At 45.6% G+C, this 24,497-nt stretch overlaps 1 protein-coding gene across 2 annotated transcripts in view; it reads left to right on the top strand.

The window, feature by feature from the left end:
• Positions 1-24,497, top strand: part of LOC139574113 (A disintegrin and metalloproteinase with thrombospondin motifs 2-like) — a 198,814-nt gene that overhangs the window by 169,290 nt on the left and 5,027 nt on the right. Inside the window, exons 5-22 of one of the 2 annotated variants that reach the window (XM_071398298.1) lie at positions 5,161-5,244; positions 10,269-10,425; positions 11,190-11,295; positions 11,886-12,029; positions 12,529-12,661; positions 13,649-13,678; positions 14,939-15,052; positions 16,811-16,956; positions 17,325-17,500; positions 19,435-19,568; positions 19,884-20,007; positions 20,780-20,860; positions 20,984-21,150; positions 21,444-21,603; positions 21,722-21,854; positions 22,031-22,238; positions 22,429-22,558; positions 22,724-22,816. In XM_071398298.1, the coding sequence (XP_071254399.1) occupies positions 5,161-5,244; positions 10,269-10,425; positions 11,190-11,295; positions 11,886-12,029; positions 12,529-12,661; positions 13,649-13,678; positions 14,939-15,052; positions 16,811-16,956; positions 17,325-17,500; positions 19,435-19,568; positions 19,884-20,007; positions 20,780-20,860; positions 20,984-21,150; positions 21,444-21,603; positions 21,722-21,854; positions 22,031-22,238; positions 22,429-22,558; positions 22,724-22,816 (2,320 nt within the window). The remainder of the gene's footprint in view (positions 1-5,160; positions 5,245-10,268; positions 10,426-11,189; positions 11,296-11,885; positions 12,030-12,528; positions 12,662-13,648; positions 13,679-14,938; positions 15,053-16,810; positions 16,957-17,324; positions 17,501-19,434; positions 19,569-19,883; positions 20,008-20,779; positions 20,861-20,983; positions 21,151-21,443; positions 21,604-21,721; positions 21,855-22,030; positions 22,239-22,428; positions 22,559-22,723; positions 22,817-24,497) is intronic. The other variant, XM_071398299.1, reaches the window with a different exon arrangement.

Below are 24,497 nucleotides of genomic sequence, written 5' to 3'. Positions count from 1 at the left end.
CCAGGGTATCCTGCGCTGGCTCTGCGCACTGTGTCTCCGGTGCGCTGTCACAGCCCAGTGCGTCCTGTGCCTGCGCTCCGCACGTGCCGGGCCAAAGTGGGCATTCAGCCAGGACGAGTGGTGCCAGCTTTAAGCACCAGATCTCCAGTGCTCCCCCACAGCCCGGTTCAACCTGTGCTTGCTCCACGGACCAGGCCTCCAGTAGGTCTCCCCAGCCTGGTGAGTCCTATGCCTGCTCCACGGGCCAGTCCGGAACCTCCAACGACGGGCCACAGTCCGGAACCTCCAACGACGGGCCACAGTCCGGAACCTCCAACGACGGTCTCCAGTCCGGAACCTCCAACGATGGTCCACAGTCCGGTACCTCCAGCGACGGTCCCCAGTCCGGAGCCTCCAGCGAGGGTCCCCAGTCCGGGGCCTGCAACGAGGCTCCCCAGTCCGGGGCCTGCAGCGAGGGTCCCCAGTCCGGGGCCTACAATGAGGGTCCCCAGTCCGGGGCCTGCAGCGAGCGTCCCCAGTCCGGGGCCTACAGAGAGACTCCCCAGTCCGGGATCGGTGACGAGGGTCCCCGCACCAGAGGCACCACCAAAGTGGGGGGAGCCAGAGGTGGAGCGGGGTCTGCGTCCGGAGCCGCCACCAAGATAGATGCCCACCCGGACCCTCCCCTATAGGTTCAGGTTTGCGGCCAGAGTCCGCACCTTTGGGGGGGGGGGGGGTTAGGGGGGTACTGTCACGCCCTGACTGCAGAGATCCTTATTTATTCTCTATGTTTGGTTGGGTCAGGGTGTGACTCGGGTGGGAAAATCGATGTTTTATATTTGTTAGTTGTTTTGCCGAGTGTGGTTCCCAATCAGAGGCAGCTGTCTATCGTTGTCTCTGATTGGGGATCATATATAAGTTGTGATTTTCCGTTTGGGTTTTGTGGGGTGTTATTTTCTGTTTAGTGTCTGTGCCTGACGGAACTGTTCGCTTTCGTTTTTGGATTTGTTATTTTTGTTTGAGTGTTTCTTGTAAATAAATATCATGAACACTTTCCACGCTGCGCATTGGTCCACTCTTCCTTCCACCGACGACGAGCGTTACTATCATCTGCATAGAAATGAACATCCGCTGTCTCAATATGATCCCCAATGTTGTTGATATACAAAATGAACATTTTGGGCCCAATATGGAACCTTGCAGAACACCTGAGCACACCTCTATAGACTCAGATTTACAACCATCCGCCATTGCACATTGTGTACGATTTGATAGGTAATTTATAAACCAATCTAGAGCATGACCAGTAATTCCACAACATTTTTACCTTTGCATCAAGACAGCATGGTCCACAGTGTCAAATGCCTTTGACAAATCAATAAAGACAGGCACACAATGTAACTTCTTGTCAAGAGCAAAGTGAATGTCATTTAAAACCTTCAATGTTGCTGACATTAAACCTGATTGCATTCCATTTAATATGTTGTTCTTGGAGGTAGGCCTTCAGCTGCCTACTAACTAAGGACTCCAGTAACTTAGACAGACAACAGGGTTGATAATTGCCAAGTAGCGAAGGATCTCCACCTTTCAGGAGAGGCTTTACAAAAGGAGATTTCCATAACTTGGGGATTTCCTTAACATCAAGCGTGAGGTTAAAAATATTAAGGGGAGCAATGATGTCTGCAGCTAAGTGTAGTAGGCGGGGTCTAGATCATCAGAGCCAGGGGATTTCTTTCTATTAATTTCTTTCAGGGCTTTACGCACATCTGAAACAGAGAAGGATGAGAAGGAAAACCTGGCGAAGGAGTGCACAGGGGTGTCAGGTAAATTCACAGGGGGCTCACTTAGACCTTTAACCTTTTGAAATCAACTGCCTGCATCTAGAAAATGCTGTTTTAAGGCTTTCAGAATAGGGTTTCTCTCAGTGTCGACCAACAATTGTTTGGGAAGCTGTGTATCTTTTTTTGCACTCCAAACCCTTCACTACTTGCCAAAATTTGGAGGGATTATTTAAATGATCTGAAGTAGATCTAAGGTAGTGGTCTGCTTTCAGTTTTCGGGTCGTAGCCACACCCAGATTTCAAAGACATTTAAAAGCCATCCAATCATCCGCCGAACCAGACCATCTTGCTTTAGCCCACGTAGAATTTCGTTCCATTATGATTTCAGTAAATTCATCAGGAAACCAAGGGTTATCTCTGCCCTTAATCCTGAATTTTTTAAAAGTGGCATGCCTATTGCACACATCCTGGAATCCGTTGTGGAAGTAAGAAAAGGCTAATTCAACATCAGGGATTAATTCTATTCCGTTCAATGCTAAATACATAATGTAAAAAACCTTGAATATCAAACTGCTTCCAGTTTATTTTGCTAATGACACGTGGAGATCGCTTAGGAATTTTGCCATCTCTCACAAAGGCAATAGCACAGTGATCACTTATGCTATTTTCAAAAATACCATAAGCATTAAAACGATGAGGAGCATTGCTTAAGATCAAATCAATCAAAGAGGATTCCAGAGGACACTTTACATTCAACCTAGATACACTGTTGACAATCTGACTGAGATTATAGGGATTTCAGTGGATTTTGAGTTGATCAGAGCTAGATTTAACCAATCCTGATTCAGATCACCCATCAAGACAAACTTAAGAGTTGACATGCTGTGAAAACAATTTGAAAATACAATCCAGAGAGCCAACAGTAGCAGACGGAGGTCTAAAATAACACGATACAACAATATTTAAAGATGAGCCAAGGTTTAGCTTCAAAGACAGATATTCAAATTGCTGAGGTTTAGCAACAGAAGTCAGAACGACTGCAGAGAACTTGTCTTTTACGTATACAGCAACATCACCACCCTTAGATTTACGATCTGCACGAAAAACGTACCCATTTATGCCAATATTTTTGTATGGAATTGATTTGTTGAGCTTGGTTTCAGAAAGCATACATACGTCAGGGTCGGCAGTTTTCATCCATATATTCGCAAAATCAAGCTTTGGCAGAAGACGTCTTACATTCAGATGCATAAACCTCAGGCCACACGGACTACTTAATTCGGTAGGGGCAAAAACGACTGGATTAGATTGCACATTTCCAGACAGTAGAAGCAGCAAGATAATGGCAAGTCTAGATCGGGGGTTACGACGTGTGGATTTACAGACAGCACTTGAATGACAATCCACAGTCACAAGAGTCTTTAACGCCACATATTTCAAGAGATGTGTAAAGTCCAGAGACATAGTTAAGTACCAAGAGAACAGTCTTGACATGTTAAGCGCAAGAGTCCAAATTCTCCCATGTTGTTTGGGAGAAATGTGCAGAGTTCTCGCTTGCATTTACAGAGCAAGAGTGTGGTTTCTCCCAAGGCACGAGGGAGAAACAGTAATATATTCCTTAATTCACAGAGCAATGGGCTCTAAACGTATCGCCAACATTGTAAAAGCCAAGGGTAGACAACAGCAAAATGAGCAACAGAGAGAGAGAGAAAACACAGCATTAAGCACCTACAAAGTTAACAGAACAATCTTAGATATGTAGCTAACACAACGCTAAACACTAATATTAAATGAGCTACGACTTCATCTAAAAGCGTTCCTAAATAATAATAGAAACATAGCAAGAATCACTAATCAAATATTCATACAGCAGATCAGTAAAAAGTCGGCGGTGTATACGTATGATGTAGGCGAGCAAAGCGCCTGGGGGAGAGAGAGAGAGAGAGAGAGAGAGAGAGAGCGAGAGAGAGAGAGAGAGAGAGAGAGAGACCGAAGGAGGAGGAGGCCGAAGAGAGGCCCTCAACTAGGCAGACATCCAGGGCGATGATAAAATAACCGTCTGTCGAAAACAAAACCGTAACGGTGATACAATCGCTAACCAGAATGGTAATAAAGTTGCTCAAATCCAGGCCAGAGTGGATGGTCATGTAAAAGCACAGAGCTAAATGTTTGGTGGTAGCCTCTTCCAAGTTCGGCTGATGTGAGGCGACTCTGCGAAAAGCTGTCCATCGAAATTTGAGAAATTACCGCTCACGTCAAATTTCAGTGAATGTTTACAGGTTGGAAAATACCCGGAAACATATTTTTCATGCAGTGTGTGTGTATGGGTGCGTCCATGTGTGCGTCTGTATGTAAATGTCTCATTAGAGTGGGGCCCGGGGTGTCAGGGTCACCTGGAAGTCAACCGGACCTAATTGGGCTGATGTTGCCGTGGCAACCAGCTGGAAGGGACAGAGTGTGATCTGACCTGCTGGAGGGGCCATGTCACCTCCAGGCTGCCACTCTGACACACACACACACACTCACACACAGAGAAGTGCACATTAACGCATGCACACAATCACAGATGTGCACACACATACAGACGTACCACACATTTTCACTTGACCTCTCTCTCACACATGTAGAGTACACACCGTCACACAGGCAAATGCACACATAGACCCAGAGAGTCACACACACCCACACTGTCACTCTCCTTGTCCTCCCACACATCATCTCTGGCTGTGTTATTCTTGGAAAGCAGGGAATGAGGGAATGCTGTAGAATATTAAAGAGTAGAAGGACTGGGTCAGACAGACAGACAGGCAGACAGACAGGGGCAACCATGTCTCTGCGTTTTTTGGGAGGTTGTCTAGCAACCAGTTCGTGCTCTGTTTAAGAAAATCCCAAAACGTCAAGGTGATAAAGAGAAGTGGGAAGAACAACTACACTCTTAGAAAAATTGGTTCCAAAAAGGTTATTCGGCTGTCCTCAGGAGAACTCTTTTTGGATCCAGGTAAAACCCTATTTGGTTCCAGGTAGAATCATTTTGGGTTCCATGTCAAACCCTCTGTGGAAAGGGTTCTACATGGAACCCAAAACGGTTCTACCTGGAAGCAAAAAAGGTTATTCAAAGGGTTCTCCTACTGGGACAGCCAAAGAACCCTTTTGGGTTCTAGATAGCACCATTTTGTTCTAAGAGTGTACCCCTTTGTTCCCTCTCTTTCTCTACCTCCTCTCCTCCCTGTGTCTATTGTTATCTTCCCATCATTCATCCTGTCTTTTACCTCTCCCTGAAGGTCTCTATCTTCTTTAATTTTATGTGCTAAGAATATATCCTCTTTCCTTTTCTCCTCAACTCTCTCTCTCTCTTCCTTATGTGTTGATACAGTAAATGTCTGTGTCTTTGTCTGTGCAGGTGAACGAGATTTACCATGACCACTCTCTGGGAGCCAGGATCAACGTGGTGCTAGTACGAATCATCATGCTGGGCTATGGGAAGGTAAAAGAGTGTTTTGTTCATGTTTTTTACCCTATATATCCTTTTTACAGGTTGTTTTGACTATAGAAAGAAAATTCATGTTCATAATCTACTTCAGGTTTGATTAAGCAGAGCCTCTGTTTTATGAACCTGTTCCTTAAAAAGTTGCAGCCATGTTATATTTTATGGAGCATTTTCTGCACCCCTACACACACGCACGCACGCACACACACACACACACACACACACACACACACACACACACACACACACACACACACACACACACACACACACACACACACACACACACACACACACACACACACACACACACACACACACACACACACACACACACACACACACACACACACACACACACACACACACACACACACACACACACACAACCCTCTCTGCACTCGCCGGGGCCTACAGCCTGTTATTCCAGTGGACTGAGCAAAAGAGGAACTAAAAGCATGTGGATCCCAGGGGAGGGTTTTCAAAGTCGCACGCCTTCACAGTTCATCACCGAAGCACATAGAAACACTGCCGTTATGCAACCGGCTTTTTCCCTGGTGGGCTGGAGCAAGGAATCATGGGAAGTCCAGACAAAGATAAACAATCAATGATAGCCGTCCCTCATTCATAAACAACCAGACAGACTGGCGGATGCTGCTCTGTAATTCTATCATCTATCTATCTTGATTAGATTAGAAGTTTAATAGTCACGTGTACAGGGTTGCAGGTGTAATTACAGGATACAGTGAAAATCTTAAACTCTGAGCTCCAACAATACATCCCAAAGTTAAATAAAAACAATAAATGTAATAATAAAGAATATGAATAAATATAAATGAAATATATACATATTAACACTGTAACAATGGTAAATGTCCATTGGGGCAGGGACAGGGTAAATGTCTGTTGGGGGGGGGCAGGAAACGGGAGCAGGTAGCTGACTAGTGGTGGCTATTCAGCAGCCTGATGGTCTGAGGGTAGAAGCTATTAGCCAGTCTTCCAGTTTTTGCCATGATGCTCCTGTACTGCCTGCTTTATAGTGATGGAAGTGGGGAGAACAGGCCATGGCTCAGGTGGCTGGGGTCCCTAATTATCTTCTTGGCCTTCCTGCGACCCCTGGTGTTGTAAGTGTCCTGGAGGGCAGTCAGTGTGCACCCGATGGTGCGTTCGGCTGAGCGTGCTGTCCGCGACAGTGGGGTTGACGTACCAATCTTTGATGAATCCCGACAGTATGCTCTCGATGGTGCTCCTGTATAACACTATGAGGGCCCTCTGGGACAGATCGCATTTTTTCAGCATCCTGAGGTTGAAGAGTCATTGTCGTGCCTTCTTCACCACGATGTGGCTTGACCATTTCAGCTGCTTAGCGATGTGTACGCCAAGGAACTTTAAGTTTTTGACCGTCTCCACAGCATCCCCGTGGATGGGGGCTTGCCCAGCCGGATTCTTCCTGAAGTCCACAATCAGCTCCTTTGTTTTGCTGACGTTGAGGGAGAGGTTGTTTACCAGGCACCACACCATCAGAGAGCCGACCTCCTCCCTGTAGGCCGTCTCGTCATTGTTGGTAATCAGGCCTAATACTGTTCTGTCGTCAGCAAACTTGATGATGGAGTTGTAACTGTGTGAGACCATGCAGTCGTGGGTATACAGGGAGTACAGTAGGGGACTGAGGACGCACCCTTGTGTTGAGAATCAGTGTCGAGGAGCTAATGTTGCCTACCTTTAGCAGCTGGGGGTGACCTGTCACGAAGTCTAGGACCCAGTTGCATAGCGATGAGTTCAGACCCAGGGCCGTGAGCTTTGTGGTGAGCTTAGAGGGGGCTATGTTATTGAAGGCCGAGCTGTGGGCTCTCGAGTGGCTCCGCGGTCTAAGGCACTGCATCTCAGTGCAAGTGGTGTCACCGCAGTCTTTGGTTCAAATCCAGGCTGCATCACATAGGGTGGCGGACAATTGGCCCAGTATCATCCGGGTTTGGCCGGGGTAGGCCGTCATTGTAAATAAGAATTTGTTCTTAAATGACTTGCCTGGTTAAATAAATAAAATAAAAAAATAGTCGATGAACATCATCCTCATATGTGACTCACCCCCTGGATTCAGTCTTATGTAGAAAAATTGGAATTTCTGTTTTTACATTGGATAAAAGTAGAGACTCTGAGCTACAAAATGGTATATCATACACTGTATTTGAGGAACAATGGGAAAGTAATTCTGCTTTGAAAGTTGATAAACTTGTAAACTCACTTCTGAGAAAATGGCATTTTAGTGTTTCGGTGAGAGAGCTCTTCTTTGTCTACACCCATTCAGCATCGTTCACACCCTCTTAAGCTTTAGCCCCACCCATCTCCTTGCGTTCAGAGCACACACTTGAAGCTCTGGCCGGTGATTTGTTTACCTCTGGATAACATGAAAACAGCCTAACCAGCTCTGCTGGCAACAATTTCATTCTGCTTTTTTGCCGACGTTTACTGACACCGGCCATATTCAACGGGTGTTGTACACTTTAGCTTAAGACATGTAGCTAAATACCTAGGTAAACATTTAACTTAGCTAGGTAAACAACATGTAAGATCACACATCACGTCACACCACCTAACGTTAGTTAGGGAGCCAGCCAGCTAACGCTAGCTAACCGTACACTTTAGCTTGAAATGAAACCACTTTCTGTTCAAATCAGAAACGTGTACTGTAATATCTGAAATGTAGCTAGCTAGACTATCTTACATCATCATGCATGATGAACGCATCGCCCTGTCACGGATCCATGCCCCAAATGCCCTTAGTTTGAAGACGTAATCCGGAAACAGGTGTTTTCCCATCTCATTAGCTATCATATTCTAATTCCACTGATTTCAAAACTCGATCCTCCTGAAAGTGGAGAGCAACAGGTATGCAGCTTTCCAAATCATGTCCAATGAATTGAATCTATCTATCTATCTATCTATCTATCTATCTATCTATCTATCTATCTATCTATCTATCTATCTATCTATCTGTCTATCTGTCTGTCTGTCTGTCTGTCTGTCTGTCTGTCTGTCTGTCTGTCTGTCTGTCTGTCTGTCTGTCTGTCTGTCTGTCTGTCTGTCTGTCTGTCTGTCTGTCTGTCTGTCTGTCTGTCTGTCTGTCTGTCTGTCTGTCTGTCTGTCTGTTTGATTGTTATTGTGTGTGCACATGCATGTGTGGTATGTGTGTGTGTGTGTGTGTTTGTGATTGAGGAGGGACAACCCCACAGGATGTTACTACCGATAGAGCATGGAACTGATACTCTATAGTATTCCAAACCTCTATATTTCATCATCTACTTAATATTCCCTTCGGTTGACACTATCTGGCCAAGCTGCAAAGCGGAAGTTCTATAATTTATCTGCTTAAAATCAGATTTTTTACCTAACCCTAAGCTAAACCACCCTGCTAACCTTATGCCTAACCCTAACCTTTCACTTCTTTCTACTCTCCTCTCTCTACCTTGTCTCAATGGAAGTTTTCAGAGTACAGACATACACCCAGACACAAACACACACAAACACACGCACACACGCACACACACACACACACACACACACACACACACACACACACACACACACACACACACACACACACACACACACACACACACACACACACACACACACACACACACACACACACAATTGCACACACACACACACTCCTTGACCGGCTCTCGTGGCCCCGCCTCTATCCGCATGCAGCTCAGGCCAAGACTCCGGCTGTCCATCATCCCCAATTATCTTGGCAACGGAGAAGTGTGTTTGAATGTTTAATGACGAGACAGAGGCATTGATGCGAGTAACCAGTCTTGTTCAGTACATTTGCAATATATCCGGGTATCTCAAGCACACCGGTAAAAACTCTGGAGTTGCAGTAATTAACATTTACCGACAGATGTCATCACTGTGCCATCTTACACCCATAACAAAGTGCATGGGCAGCCTGCAGATTGGTCGAGCGACCCTGAACGCACACGTACACACTCACACACACAAATGTATGTTAGTTCCCCACATACATTTCTTACTCCATCATTTGACCAGAGAGGCGGTCATATGTCTTCACTGCAGGACAGAGAAGCAGAATTGAACTGAACAATGTGTATGTGTGAAAATAGAAAGTGGGGGTGGGGGGGGGGGGGTGGAAAGAGAGAAGAAAAAGGAGTGGCTGATACATTGAGAAAGAACAGGAGAGGTGACGGAGAGAGAGAGAGAGAGATAATGTAGGTCTATATGTGGGAGTATGCATTATTCTGGGAAAATGTAACCATTGCATAAGAAATTCTTATTTCTATAAGTATGTATGTTTGGGTTCATATGTATAAAATAAATTGTTGTGAATTTCACAGAATCAGGAAATGCAGTATTGTATGTAAGAAAATGACTCTGCAGTAGGAGAATATGTGTACATCTTAAAATTCTTGTAGTTTTGTCTAAGGCAAGCATGTAAGTACCCTATAACACCAAAGGTATTTTAGCTCACCTTGGCATCTTGCGGGTCCACCCTGTGGCCAACTGCTAATGCAATACTGACACCTGATGGACACATCAGTAATAGCGTGATACATTTAGATACGCTCTTGTCAATGACTGAGCCTGTTTTTTTAATGAATTTTTATTTCACCTTTATTTAACCAGGTAGACCAGTTGAGAACAAGTTCCCATTTACAACTGCGACCTGGCGAAGATAAAGCAAAGCAGTGCGACAAAAAACAACACAGAGTTACACATAGGATAAACAAACGTACAGTCAATAACACAATAGAAAAATATGTATACAGTGTGTGCAAATGAAGTAAGGAGGTAAGGCAATAAATAGGCCAATAGTGGCGAAGTAATTACAATTGAGCAATTTACGCTGGAGTGATATATGTGCAGATGAGGATGTACAAGTAGAAATAGGCGAAGAGTTGATTGAAGAGAAACATGAACTTCTGACTGAACATCTGCTACAATTTTTTCTCCTCTTTCCTTTCCTTTTCTACTCTCTCTCTCTCTATATATATATCTAGTCTATGAGTCTGATAGAGTTGGGGAACCCATCTCAGAGTCTGGAGAATGTGTGTCGCTGGGCCTTCCTGCAGCAGAAACAGGACACAGGAGATACAGAGTACCACGACCACGCTATATTCCTCACACGGCAGGAGTTTGGGCCTACCGGCATGCAGGGTAACACACACACACACACAAACGTACATACAGTTTTGTTCTGTTGTGTTGTTGCGTTTAGTGGTGTTTAGTGAAGTCAGAGTGAGAGCAGGCTAGCAGCGTGTCTCGGGGGAGTTCTGTAGCTCCGTAGCAGTGGTCTACAGCAGCCCTTCAGCTGCCCTTGAGCCTTGAGCTAGAGAGAAAATCAATACGCCACAGCCACAGCCACAGCCCTGCTAGGAAGAACACAACACAGAGAGACGACAGCCACAGACCTGCTAGAGAGAACAGAGAGACTATAGCCACAGACCTGCTAAAGATAGCAGAGAGATACTATAGCCACGTATCTGCTAGGGAGAACAGAGAGACTATAACCACAGATCTGCTCGAGATAACAGAGATAGACTATGGCCACAGACCTGCTTGAGAGAACAGAGAGAGACTACAGAAACGGACCTGCTAGCCGATAGAGAGAACAGAGCACTGAGAGAATGAGACAGAGACTGTGTGTACTCTGAGAGAGACGCAGTCAGGTTACAGTACTGTAGCTACTTGGCCCCTGTTTAGGAGGTCAAAGTTGAACTCATTCAAATGATGTGACCACAGTGCTTTATGCATTCTCTCTCTCTCTCTCTCTCTCTCTCTCTCTCTCTCTCTCTCTCTCTCTCTCTCTCTCTCTCTCTCTCTCTCTCTCTCTCTCTCTCTCTCTCTCTCTCTCTCTCTCTCTCTCTCTCTCTCTCTCTCTCTCTCTCTCTCTTTCCCCCTCCCCCCCATCCCTTCTTCAGGTTATGCTCCAGTAACAGGGATGTGTCACCCAGTGAGGAGCTGTACTCTGAACCACGAGGATGGCTTTTCTTCAGCCTTCGTGGTAGCCCACGAGACAGGACACGTGTGAGTATATACACACTAGTGATGCGTAGGTCAGCTGTTTGTTCAACTGCACCCTACCACAACCGAAAGTTCAAATCTGAAGCCTGTACCTGACCCACACCCGCAAATATAGAAAATGCGTTGTACAATTTGCTTTTTTTCTCTTGAAAATATTTTTAACAATGAAGTTATCCTTTAACATTCCTTAATTTCTTTCCTGAATATCTTTATGCCCATGTTCCCAAAAGCATTTGGCGATTGGCGTGTATTTGGTGCGCATACAGTTTGTTGTGTATTCGGTCCTAACACTTAGGCTTTACGCACCAATGCCAGATAAAAAATAATGAAAGAAAAACGTCAATGTAGCCTATAGATATAAATTGCACAATAATTATAGATTTCTGAATTGTTTTAATGCATCGTTTTCGATTTATTCAACCCCCCCCCCGCCCTTCACACACACAAACTGTAAAGACTTGAATTCAAAAACATCATATCCACAATGAAACATAAAATGAGATACATATACCTGTCCACATATTGATGAATTCCCCTCTGCCCTCTGGCCTCTGCCCTCTGCCCTCTGCCCTCCCCCTTCCTCCCTCCCCCAGGCTGGGTATGGAGCACGACGGCCAGGGGAATCGCTGTGGAGACGAGGTGCACATGGGGAGCATCATGGCCCCGTTGGTTCAAGCTGCCTTCCACCGCTTCCACTGGTCCCGCTGTAGCCAGCAGGAGCTAGGACGATACCTACAGTGAGTCTATCACACACCTACTATATACACACACACACGCAGGCACACACACGCAGGCAAACACACGCAGGCACACACACACGCAGGCACACACACGCAGGCACACACACGCAGGCACACACACGCAGGCACACACACACACACATAAACACACACACATAAACACACTTACACACTTGTTTACATTCCTTCTCACCAGAACTGAATGACTCCAACATCAAACAAACAACCAAACAAACCAACGGAACTCCACTTTAATAGGGCTGTCAGTGGTCACGTCATACAGAGCTTCTATTAATGACTATTACAGTCTCCCACATAAACAAATCATGCAGCCTGAGGAAGGGTCCTGAACTTACATTTTTCTGCAACTATTGTTCCAAACAAAGTTTTGTAAAACATTTGAATAGAATCGTGCCACTCTGTTTTTATTCACTGAATATAAAACCTGAAATGAATGTGACAACACTGTTAGGTCACGATGTCTCTTTTGACCCAGATCCTACGAGTGTCTTCGTGATGACCCCTACGAACATAACTGGCCGTCCCTGCCCAGACTTCCTGGTCTGCACTACTCCATGAACGAACAGTGTCGCTTCGACTTCGGCGTGGGCTACATGATGTGCACAGCGGTAAGAACTTCCCAAAGGAACGAGTGGTATACTAACATATGCACTAACTATTGCTAATACTAATATATACATACTAGATGAATATATGTTACCAGAATAACAAGTACCACTGTAGTGGTGCCAGCAGTTGAAAAGCCAACCACTTGACTTCAGAACCACTTCACACTTCAGTCCCCAATGATACAGGGTTACATGAATAACATGGATAACATCCACACCGCAACAAATAAGTCCTCACTCCTCACTGAAGTCCCTACTGATATACACTGAGTATACAAAACATTATGAACACCTGCTCTTTCCATGACATAGACTGACCAGGTGAATCCAAGGGAAAGCTATGATCCATTATCCGTTATATCCACTTCAATCGGTGTAGATGAAGGGGAAGAGACAGGTTAAAGAAGGATTTTTAAGTCTTGAGACAATGGAGACATGGATTGTGTATATTTTCCAGTCAGAGGGTGAATGGGCAAGACTTTGAACGGGGTATGGTAGTAGGTGCCAGTCCCACCAGTTTGTGTCAAGAACTGCAATGCTGCTGGGTTTTCCACTCTCAACAGTTTACTGTGTGTATCAAGAATGGTCCACCTCCCAAAGGACATCCAGCCAACTTGACACAACCGCGGGAAGCAATGGAGTCAAGAATCCCTGTGGAATGCTTTCAACACCTTGCAGAGTCCATGCTCAGACAAATTGAGGCCATTCTGAGGGCAAACGGGGGGGGGGGGGGGGGGTGCAACTCAATATTAGGAAGGTGGTCCTAATGTTTGTTATACTCAATGTAGGTCCCCACTTGAATAGGTCCGTCCCTCAAGGCATCTTGACACTGACTGAGGATCTTATCTTTTTAGACGGCTTATCTTTGTATCTCGGGAGCTGTTTTGTGATTGAGAGATGAGAGTTGAGCTGACCTACTCTTTGCAGGGCTTTGCACTCGTTGCTAGATTACCCTTTATTCTCTTGTCAAACCATTCATTCCTTTAGCTGCAAAAGGTGGGCCAGGCTGGAACACAGGTAAGGTTACCCCCCCCCCCCCTGTCCTCCCCCAAACCCCCCCTCGGAGCGATGTGGCCACTTTCTTTTCCTTCTGATTATCAGTATGGTTGTCATCGTTACTTGTTTATCTTCCGTTCTTTCGTTCTGCCCATCGTCACATTATCGTGACTGGCATGTGTTCTGCAGAATTCTAAACATACACTTTTTTTAGTTTTCATTTAGTGCCCAAAAGAAAAAGAGCTCTGGATTTCTCCCAAACAGCTAGCCAGAAAAAGTTAACCATAGCGAATGAGCTCAACACTGACACACACACGGCGCCTTACACTGTAAATCTATGTGTCACTATTTGGCCATTCAGAAAGCGATATTGGCAAAGATATTGGAAAAGGGATGAGAAGAAAGAGAACGAGAAGTCCTTTCCAGGCAGAAAGAAAGGTCTGGTGCGAGAGCTGCTTTCCTATGTTCAGGTTTAGGATCCTGCAGTGTCGCGTGCCAGCCTACCAGGCTGATGTCATCAGTGCCAACCGCAGGCTGACCTTTTACCCTGTTGTGAGCTCAACTGTAGGGCTCACCTGAGGTCATTCTGGGTAGAGAGTCTGGGGTCTGCTTTGTTATTGTGGAAAGGGGGACAGAGGGGGGAACGGAGGGAAACAGGTGAAAGAAAGAAGAAGCAGAGACTCCATTTAGAAATTATTAGAACTATTAGTTAACTGTCCCTATTAGGGCCATGGAACGTAAAACTGAATAAGGACAACATTATCCTACTCTGTGGGGCACCAATTGACAGTTGACCTCTTACCCATCACATTCTGCTCTCCCTGCCCTCCTCTCTGACCCCACAGAGCTGCAGGTTCTCTCAGTCAGAGAGTCTCTCTCTCCTCATCCTCTTTGGTTTTGTCTGCATGCTCTTTGGCTTCCTGTACAGCCGTGTTGTTGTAACAGTGAAACAGTGAAGGACTACTACAGCACACTACCGTCTGGACTCTTATGGATGTTATTGAGGTTTTGTATCTTTTCTTGTACATGTGCAGTACAGTCAATGGTCCAATTGATCTGTTCTCTCTGGTGTAGTAGGTCTGAGGTGATTTCTGGAATGTTCTGTGATGCTAGCTACTCCCAGTGTCTGCGTGTCTGTATATGAGACAGAGGGACCTGTTGCAGGTCACCTGCCTTGCCTGGTGATACTCTATGTTTTCGGTAAAGACCCAGTTACTGGCTGTGTGTGTATAATGTGAGAGGATGTGCGTGTGAGGATTCTTCTCTGTCTGTCCATTGCAGTACCGGACGTTTGACCCCTGCAAACAGCTGTGGTGCAGCCACCCTGACAACCCCTTCTTTTGCAAGACCAAGAAAGGACCACCCATCGATGGCACCATGTGTGGGGATGGGAAGGTACACGCACGCACACACAGTACCAGTCAAAGGTTTGGACACACCTACTCATTCAAGGGTTTTTATTTTATTTTTAACATTTCCTACATTTTCTACACACTCTTGGCATTCTATCAAGCAGCTTCATGAGGTAGTCACCTGGAATGCATGTCAATTAACAGGTTTGCCTTGTTAAAAGTTCATTTAAGGAATTTCTTTCCATCTTAATGCATTTGAGCCAATCAGTTGTGTTGTGACAAGGTAGGGGTGGTATACAGAAGATAGCCCTATTTGGTAAAAGACAAAGTTCATATTATGGCAAGAGCAGATCAAATAAGCAAAGAGAAACGACAGTCCATCATTACTTTAAAACTCGAAGGTCAGTCAATCTGGAAAATTTCAAGAACTTTCTTTATTATGTGCAGTCACAAGAACCATGAAGCGCTTTGATGAAACTGGCTCTCATGACTACCGCCACAAAAAAAGGAAGACCCAGAGAAACCTCTGCTGCAGAGGATAAGTTCATTAGAGTTAACTGCACCTCAGATTGCAGCCCACATAAATGTTTCACAGAGTTCAAGTAACAGACACATCTCAACATCAACTGTTCAGAGGAGACTGCATGAATCAGGCCTTCATGGTCGATTTTGCTGCCAAGAAACTACTACTAAAGGACACCAATAAGAAGATGAGAGTTGCTTGGGCCAAGAAACACAAGCAATGGACATTAGACCGGTGGAAATCTGTCCTTTGGTCTGATGAGTCAAAATTTGAGATTTTTGGTTCCTACCGTTGGGTCTTTGGGAGATGCAGAGTAGGTGAATGGATTATCTCCGTAGATGTGGTTCCCACCGTGAAGCATGGAAGAGGTGTAATGGTGAATTCAAGCATGGCTACCACAGTATTCTGCAGTAATACACCATCCCATCTGGTTTGCACTTTTATTCGTTTTTATTTAACTAGGCAAGTCAGTTAAGAACAAATTCTTATTTACAATGATAGCATAAGAACAGTGGGTTAACTGCCTTGTTCAGGGGCAGAATGACAGATTTGTAAACTGTCAGCTCAGGGATTCGATCGAGCAACCTTTCAGTTATTGGCCCAACACGCTAACCACTAGGCTACCTGCCACATAGTGGGACTACCATTTGTTTTTCAACAGGACAATGACCCAACACACCTCCAGGCTGTGTAAGGGCAATTTTATCAAGAAGGAGAGTGATAGAGTGCCGCATCAGATGACCTGCCCTCCACAATCACCCAACCTCAACCCAAATGAGATGGTTTGAGATGAGTTGTACCGCAGAGTGAAGGAAAAGCAGCCAACAAGTCCCAAGCTTATGTGGTAACTCCTTCAAGACTGTTGGAAAAGCTTTCCAGGTGAAACTGATTGAGGGAATGCCAAGACTGTGCAAAGCTGTCATCAAGGCAAAAGGTGGCTACTTTGAAGAATCTAAAATATAAATTCATTTAGATTTGTTTAACACTTTTTTTGGTTACTATATGATTTCATATGTGTTAGTTCATAGATTTGATGTCTTCACTATTATTCTACAATGTAGAAAATAGTAAAAAATAAATAAACACCCTTGAATGAGTAGGTGTGTCCAAACCTTTGACTGGTACTGTACACACACACACACACACACACACACACACACACACACACACACACACACACACACACACACACACACACACACACACACACACACACACACCCTAATGGTAAAAATAATACCATCCTACAGTTTCTTCCCCTCTCTCGTCCTATCACAGCACTGCTTCAAAGGTCACTGTATCTGGCTGACCATTGACATGATAAAGCAGGATGGCGGGTGGGACATGTGGAGCCAGTTTGGGTCCTGTACTCGTACCTGTGGAGGAGGGGTGCAGTTTAGAACCCGAGAATGCAAAAGCCCCAGGTACGGAATTCTTTTTACCCTAAATATCGACAAATCTACCTAGCAACACTTGCATAGTATCATGGTTAAAAAGCGTTAGAGCTTGTCGTAACAGAACAGAACATATTCACTGTTCACATTTACCAAGTGAACGGGCTCCTGAGTGGCGCAGCGTTCTAAGGCACTGCATCTCAGTGCTGGAGGTGTCACTACAGATCCTGGTTTGATTCCAGGCTGTATCACAACAGGCCGTAGTCGGGAGTCCCATAGGGCGGCGCACAATTGGCCCAGTGTCGTCCAGGTTTGGCCGGGGTAGGCCGTCATTGTAAATAAGAATTTGCTCTTACTGACATGCCTGGTTAAATAAAACATTTCACTGTTGTCTCCAGGCCTGCTAATGGAGGTCGTACCTGTCTGGGGACTAACTACCAGTTCCAGCTGTGTAACAGCCAGGAGTGTGAGGAGCTGTACAGTGACTTCAGGGAGGAGCAGTGCCGTAGCTTGGACCCTGAGTTTGAGTTCCACAACAACAAGCACCACTGGCTGCCTTATGAACACACGGAACGTAAGTGGCCTACACACAGACTTCCTGAAATGGTGGGTTATGGGCCATAAGGTAGCTCCTCTTGTGTGGAGGCAGATTGGGAAGCAGATGTTCTGTGTGTGTTTCAAGGGGGGGGGGGGGGGGGGTGTTATGGTCACCGACAGCTGGTTTGCTGCTGACTAGTATTAAAGCACCCATTTTAAAAAACAGAACCCTTGCCTTTGAACCTTTCTGAAACGATAACCCCTTTCTTGAACCCCTTTTTTTTAAAAACACTCTCTTCTATCTCTAACCTATCTCACTCCACCTAATCATCTGAGCTCTTTTTCAGCCTGTCTGTCTGTGTGTCAGTGTGTCGGTCGGTCGGGGTGTTAGTCTGTGTGTTGTTCGGTGCGTCGGTCAGTCTTAGTCGGTGTGTTGGTCGCTCTCTCTCTCTCTCTCTCTCTCTCTCTCCCTCCCTCCCTCCCTCCCTCCCTCCCTCCCTCCCTCCCTCTTTTCTCAGCTAGTCAGCTGTTGTGACTCACAGAACATAGTCATACTGTATGTGTTTAAACCATCAGAACCCAGCATGGGATTCCCATAACATCCCTTTTTTCTCGCCGTCGCCCCAAAAAACGCCCTTACCTCATCTATAAGTGTGAGTATGGGTTTAACGAGCGTGTGAGGCTTGCAGATCCAGTCCCCATGCCAAACAGTTTTTCTCCACGTTGTCTCAAGTGCGTGCGGGAGAGGGGAGAGAGAGAGGGGGGAAGAAAGGGAAGGGGGGAAAGGAGAGGTACGGAGAGAAGTTAGAATGAATGCCATTAGTGTGTTTTCATCTCCAGGGTTTAGAGATAGTGTGAGAGAGAACAAAAAAAAATCTAATAATTAATTACACCTGTTGTAAAACACTGTCAATGTTGTGTTTTTAGCCATAAACATCCTCCTAACATTGCTCTACAGTTTTTAAAAAATAAACTTTTTAACAAGCATTGATTGTTCCAGCTGCTCTGGTCATCCAGGGTCCAGCTGGTCAGGGCAATCTCACCCAGAGAACTCTCTCTCCCTCTGGGATGATCTGTGGCATCGCCCCCCCTCTCTGGGGACTCTGGCTGGAGGAGTGAGGGAGTGAGGGACTGTGTATTGGCATGAGTCAATGAGCACTCACATCCCAATCTGAGCGTTTCTAATACTTTGTAATATCAGTAAGGTAATCACAGTGCATTTGGAACATTGCATACCGAAGACATAGTTCGAGTCATCGCAGATCAGTTCCCGTGTGGCTCAGTTGGTAGACCATGGTGCTTGCAACGCCAGGGTTGTGGCTTCCGTTCCCATGGGGGACCAGTACAAAAATGTATGCGCTCACTACTGTAAGTCACTCTGGATAAGAGCGTCTGTAAAATGTAAATCATATAGGGATTCTGTGGTTTACATAGTTGAGTCAATCCTCAGGAAATGTGTTTTGCAGCAAGTTTTCATACACAATGAACATTCAAATCCACTTCAATACCAATCTTGCATGCCAGACTTTATAGCTTTTGCATAGTCGGTATATACACACGTCTGGCTCGGGAGATTACATAAACACATACAGGCTAGACAGAGATCCTCCATTGCCTACACAAAGGGTAAATAACTCTGAGCTGTATCCTTATTGTAGGGGATATATGCTGGGCCTGGCTTGTACTTCGTTTAACCTCCCCCTCCCCTCCACTTTCATGTTTTCTCTGCAGACTGACTCTGTGATTTACCTATACAGTATAAATCCAGATCCCTTCACAGCCTGTTCTGTAATACTGTCAGATATAGTCACATTGTATACACACTCAAACTGCAGGAGAACATGGAAAATAGAGGTGAAGCTTGGCACAATTAGGGCTCTGTGTCTTAAGACAATGTTTCTGTATGGTTCTGTTCTACTAACGACGGATGTAAATCAAGTATTGCAACGCGTGTGTGTGTGGGTTGTGCAGCTAAGCAGCGCTGCCACCTCCATTGCCAGTCCACGGAGACCCGAGACAAGATCAACATGCAGAGGCTGGTCCAAGACGGCACGCGCTGCTCATACAAAGACCCCTACAGCGTGTGTGTGCGCGGGGACTGTGAGGTCAGTGTGTGTGTCCATAAATATAGCAGTGTGTTTGTTTTCAAATATATGTAGGTTTACAAAAAATATTGCAACCCTAATTATGTGTGTGTGTGACTGTGTGCAACCGTGTGAGGTGTGTGTCAGTGTTCATAACTTTGTGAAGTTTATGTGCGTGTCCATAATACTCTAGGTGTGTGTGTGTGTGTGTGTGTGTGTGTGTGTGTGTGTGTGTGTGTGTGTGTGTGTGTGTGTGTGTGTGTGTGTGTGTGTGTGTGTGTGTGTGTGTGTGTGTGTGTGTGTGTGTGTGTGTGTGTGTGTGTGTGTGTGTTGCAGAAAGTGGGCTGTGACGGCGTGGTAGGGTCCTCCCAACAGGAGGATAAATGTGGCGTCTGTGGAGGAGACAACTCCAGCTGCAAGATCATCAAGGGCAACTTCACTCGCAGTGCCAAGAAACAAGGTACACACACACACACACACACACACACACACACACACACACACACACACACACACACACACACACACACACACACACACACACACACACACACACACACACACACACGACCAATAAGGTAATATGTAACTGAGTTGTCAGACCCTGGAACATGAAAGAGCATGAAAACAGTGCAGGAAGTGAGATAGATGAGGTTGTTTTCCTGGCCTGAGTCCTATTCCGATGACGTGGTCACAACTTCACTGGATAGCTAACTAAAGAGCCCCCTCTACTGGTCACATGGAGATAATGAGCTTGGCCCTTATCAACAAAGCCTCTCAGTGTAGGAGCGCTGATCTAGGATCAGTTTCGCTATTTTAGATCATAATGAATGATATTGTATGGACAGATCAGCACTCCTAATCAGACGCTTTGTGGACATTGGCCTTGGCTAGAATCATGTCCTGTTCAAAGCATTACCATATGAGCAGGATCACCGCCCAATGATGATGTGAATCAATATACCATGACCTCATATTAAATAAATATCATCCAGCTGAAATAGGGAAAAAACAAATTTTGATACATTTCCTGGAATTGACTGTTGTTGACCCTGGCTGGCAAAACTAAGAGCAGTTCAAATTGTATTTGAAATTAACCCCCTGTAGACAGAAATTAGTCCTGAACAATAAAGTTGAATGAAAGTTGAATGAAAATGTATCCTGACAAAGTTGAAAAGATGTCTTCTCTGTGGGTGACTGGACCTCAGGGAAATGTGGTGTTTTCATTTCAGGTTTCCTCAAAGTACTTGAAATCCCTCGAGGGGCGAGACACCTACTAATCCAAGAGATTAAGCCAACCGCACACATCCTAGGTATAAAATGTGTGCGTGTTTGTGTTTGTGTGTGTGTGTATGTTTGTGTGTGTGTGTGCCTGCGTGTGTGAGTGTGTGTGTAAGTGTGAGTATTCCAGTTTATAACTCCACCTCCCTCCCCAGCGGTGAAGAACCAGGCATCAGGACAGTTCTTCCTGAATGCGGAGGGAGACCTCCCAGAATCCCGTGCGGTCATAGAGAAGGGTGTGGAGTGGGAATACATGAATAATGACCATGACAAGGAGACACTACAGACCAACGGACCACTCAGACACGGAGTCCTCATCATGGTACACACACACACACACACACACACACACACACACACACACACACACACACACACACACACACACACACACACACACACACACACACACACACACACACACACACACAAACACTCATACAAGTCACAAAATACACACTTAATTCTTACCATATATGATTGTTATAGCTTGATTTTGATGGTTCAGAATTACGTCACTGCTAGCTTTGAGTTTTTGACATTTCCAGTCCTGACATTTGCTTTATATATATGACCTATACTAATATGATTGTGCTGTTGTTTCCCCGTGTCCAGGTGCAGTCCCATGGAGATGCCAAGGTGACCCTTTCCTATAAGTACATCATCCACATGGACCTGCTGTCCGCAATAGAGAACAACATGCTGCTGGATGACTCCTCCTTCTACGAGTGGGCCCTGAAGAAATGGTCCTTCTGCTCCAAGCCCTGTGGGGGAGGTATTTTACAGTGACACCACTAGCACAGGAAGACACCGGGGGACTGGGGAACACGATAGGAGATTTGGATGTGGAGCTCTTTGTCTAACAGATGTTTGTGGGTGTGCTGCCTTCAAAGGTAAGCAGTATACCCGGTTCGGCTGCAGAAGGAGAGCGGACAGTAAGATGGTCCACCGACGCTACTGTGAGAACATCAAGAAGCCTCGCGCCATCAGCAGAGACTGCAACCAGAAGGAGTGCTCACAGCCCATGTACGTATGGACATGTTTGTGTGGTTAGGCCGCCGTTCTATGTCACTCCTTGGTCCCTACACTGAACCTGTGAACCAAAGTGGTTGGAGAGTAAAGGGCTCGTGACCGAAATGGAACAAGGCCTTGAGGTCTGTTTTTGTCTGTACCACCCTCTAACTCTCTCTTGTTCTTTGCAGCTGGGAGGATGGTCCGTGGGAGCCATGCAGTAAGACGTGCGGTAAAACAGGGTACCAGGTGAGGTCCGTTCGCTGTGTTCAGCCCTTAGACAGCGGAAACAAGCGCTCCATTCACAGCAAGTACTGCAATGACGACCGGCCTGAGGCACGCAGGCCCTGCAACAGAGAGCTCTGCCCTGCACAGTGGAGAGTAGGGCCCTGGTCACAGGTAAGGATGGAGGGCTGGGGTTAGAGGGGGGTTCTGGTGGATGAATACATAGGGGCTTATTATTTAGTTTGTATGCATGCAGATGTGTGGTATGGAGTCTGTGTGTGTGTAGGTGTGTGTGTTTATGATGTTGGAGGTTGTTGTGTATAGCCTATTCTCACACTCTTCTTCTATGCTCGTGTGACCACAGTGCTCGGTGACGTGTGCCAATGGGACACAGCAGAGGCAGGCATTGTGTCACACGCGTGACAACACCATCGGTCTCTGCCTGGACAGCAAGCCAGACACCATCCGCATCTGTCGCCTGGCGCCATGTCCCAGTAAGTATTATGGCCTGGCCCCATTACGCTATACACAACCATTTATTTTTAAGAAATCGGTGGCTTAAAGTCATTTAGTATAGGTAGTGGGGAGTATAAGTCTCTCCTGATGAACTCATACTCATTTTCCTCTCTGATATTATTCCCTCCTTTCTCAATCTCCAGGAGGCTCGTCGGACCTGAATAAGAACGGCAACATCCTGATCCAGTGGCTGTCCCGTCCTGACCCAGACTTGCCCTACCAGAGAAACAGCTCACGTAAAAAACCATCCCTTTATAGCTCTGGGCCCAACCTCCGGTGCATGGCGGTCCTGACCTGGACCTTGCCCTCTCTCTCTGTCCTCTTCACCCTGCAACAGGCCTGGGCTAGGGGCCCCGGGGGCAGGCTTACCCCCTGACCACCCCCCACCCCTCCCCCCGTGTCCGTGCCTGTGGCCGCGCCCGCGAGCGAGCGCCAGCTTTTCGCTTCTCTTTTGGGGCGTGTGTGTCTCTCTCTCTCTGTGTCTGAGACAGCTCTGATTGGGGGAGGTCTCTGGCTCCTGTGTGCTGATTGGTTGGTTGGTTCTCTCTTGCTCTGTCTCTCTCTTCTCTTATCTCTCTCTCTCCTTTGTGGAGCATTGTGTTGTAACCGCTGGCCAGTCGAAACTAAAAAGAAAAACATTTAAACATTGAAGAGAAGGTGGAAATGGAAAAAGACAAGCAGGTTTGATTGGCGGCTCTTAGTGGCATGGTTGAGCCAGTGAGTCATGAGAGGCCCCTCTGTTTGGCGGCCATGTTTTGCGCGAGCTAGTTGCGAGTCGTCATGGTTCACACTCCTGAGGTGCGGGCGCAATTTTTTTTGTCACCGCGCCGTCATCATTTGAGGGCGACAAGTGTGAAAATAACGAAAAGAAAAGAAAAAAAACTAAGTTAAAAAAAGCTTTATTGTGAATGTGATCTTGTCACAATGAGGACATCTTTGCTAAAGTGCTCATCTCACATCCTGGTTCCATTCTAGAATGAGAACAAAGGTTTATCTCGTTCTAGGTCCCATTCTCAGACTGACAGAAATTCAGCACAGGGACAGGAGTTGACACAAACAAACACTTTTTAGGATTATTGTACACAGAGCTGTTGGGTGAAGAGGCCGAGAGTGAAGAAGAGTAAAAGGCTAATTAAAACAGGGTAGTTTTACCATGTGAGGTTGCTTCCCATTTCACCACCTCATCAACCATCCTCTTTGACTGTTATATTAAAGTTCAATAAATGCAGCTTATTTGTGCTTGCAAACTTTAAAACAAATACATCTATAAATATATTTGTATTTATATATATATATATATATACACATCTAAAATCTATATGAGTAACAATAATATAAATAATAATAATGTTTTACCATGAATAAGCTGTAGCTTATTTGCCTAATCCTACGGACTGCTATTGATCACTTCGATCCTTGACTGTTACGTGTATTTTTTATTGATTTTACATTAACACAGAAGTAAATATTTAAAAAGAGTACAGTTTTAGGGAGGAAAGGGGGTATAGACCTACATTATGCAGGACTTGGTCAGTTAGTTGCCTCTCCATTTTCTCAGATGGATAAGTGGTTTACTGTTGCTTGTTATTTTCTTTAGGGAAAGGATCACGTTTTTGTCATGCATGCATTTGCATCCTTTAGCCGTTTGAGCTCATAGTGTCTGTGTGTGTGTGTGTGTGTGTGTGTGTGTGTGTGTGTGTGTGTGTGTGTGTGTGTGTGTGTGTGTGTGTGTGTGTGTGTGTGTGTGTGTGTGTGCGTGTGTGTATGCGTGTGTGTGTTTGTGTGAGACTGTATGTAAGACTGTGTGTGTGTGTGTGTATGAGTGACTGTGTGTGTATGTTGATGCGTGTCTGTGCATGCTTGTGTGTGCGTGTGCGTATGTGAGTGTGTGTTCATGCAGGCTTCTCATAGACATAC

This window comes from Salvelinus alpinus, chromosome 4 (genome assembly GCF_045679555.1).
Source record: "Salvelinus alpinus chromosome 4, SLU_Salpinus.1, whole genome shotgun sequence".
NCBI classification, from domain to species: domain Eukaryota; kingdom Metazoa; phylum Chordata; class Actinopteri; order Salmoniformes; family Salmonidae; genus Salvelinus; species Salvelinus alpinus.
Note: the sequence above shows the minus strand (reverse complement) of the source record. Positions and strands in the feature narration are given on the sequence as shown.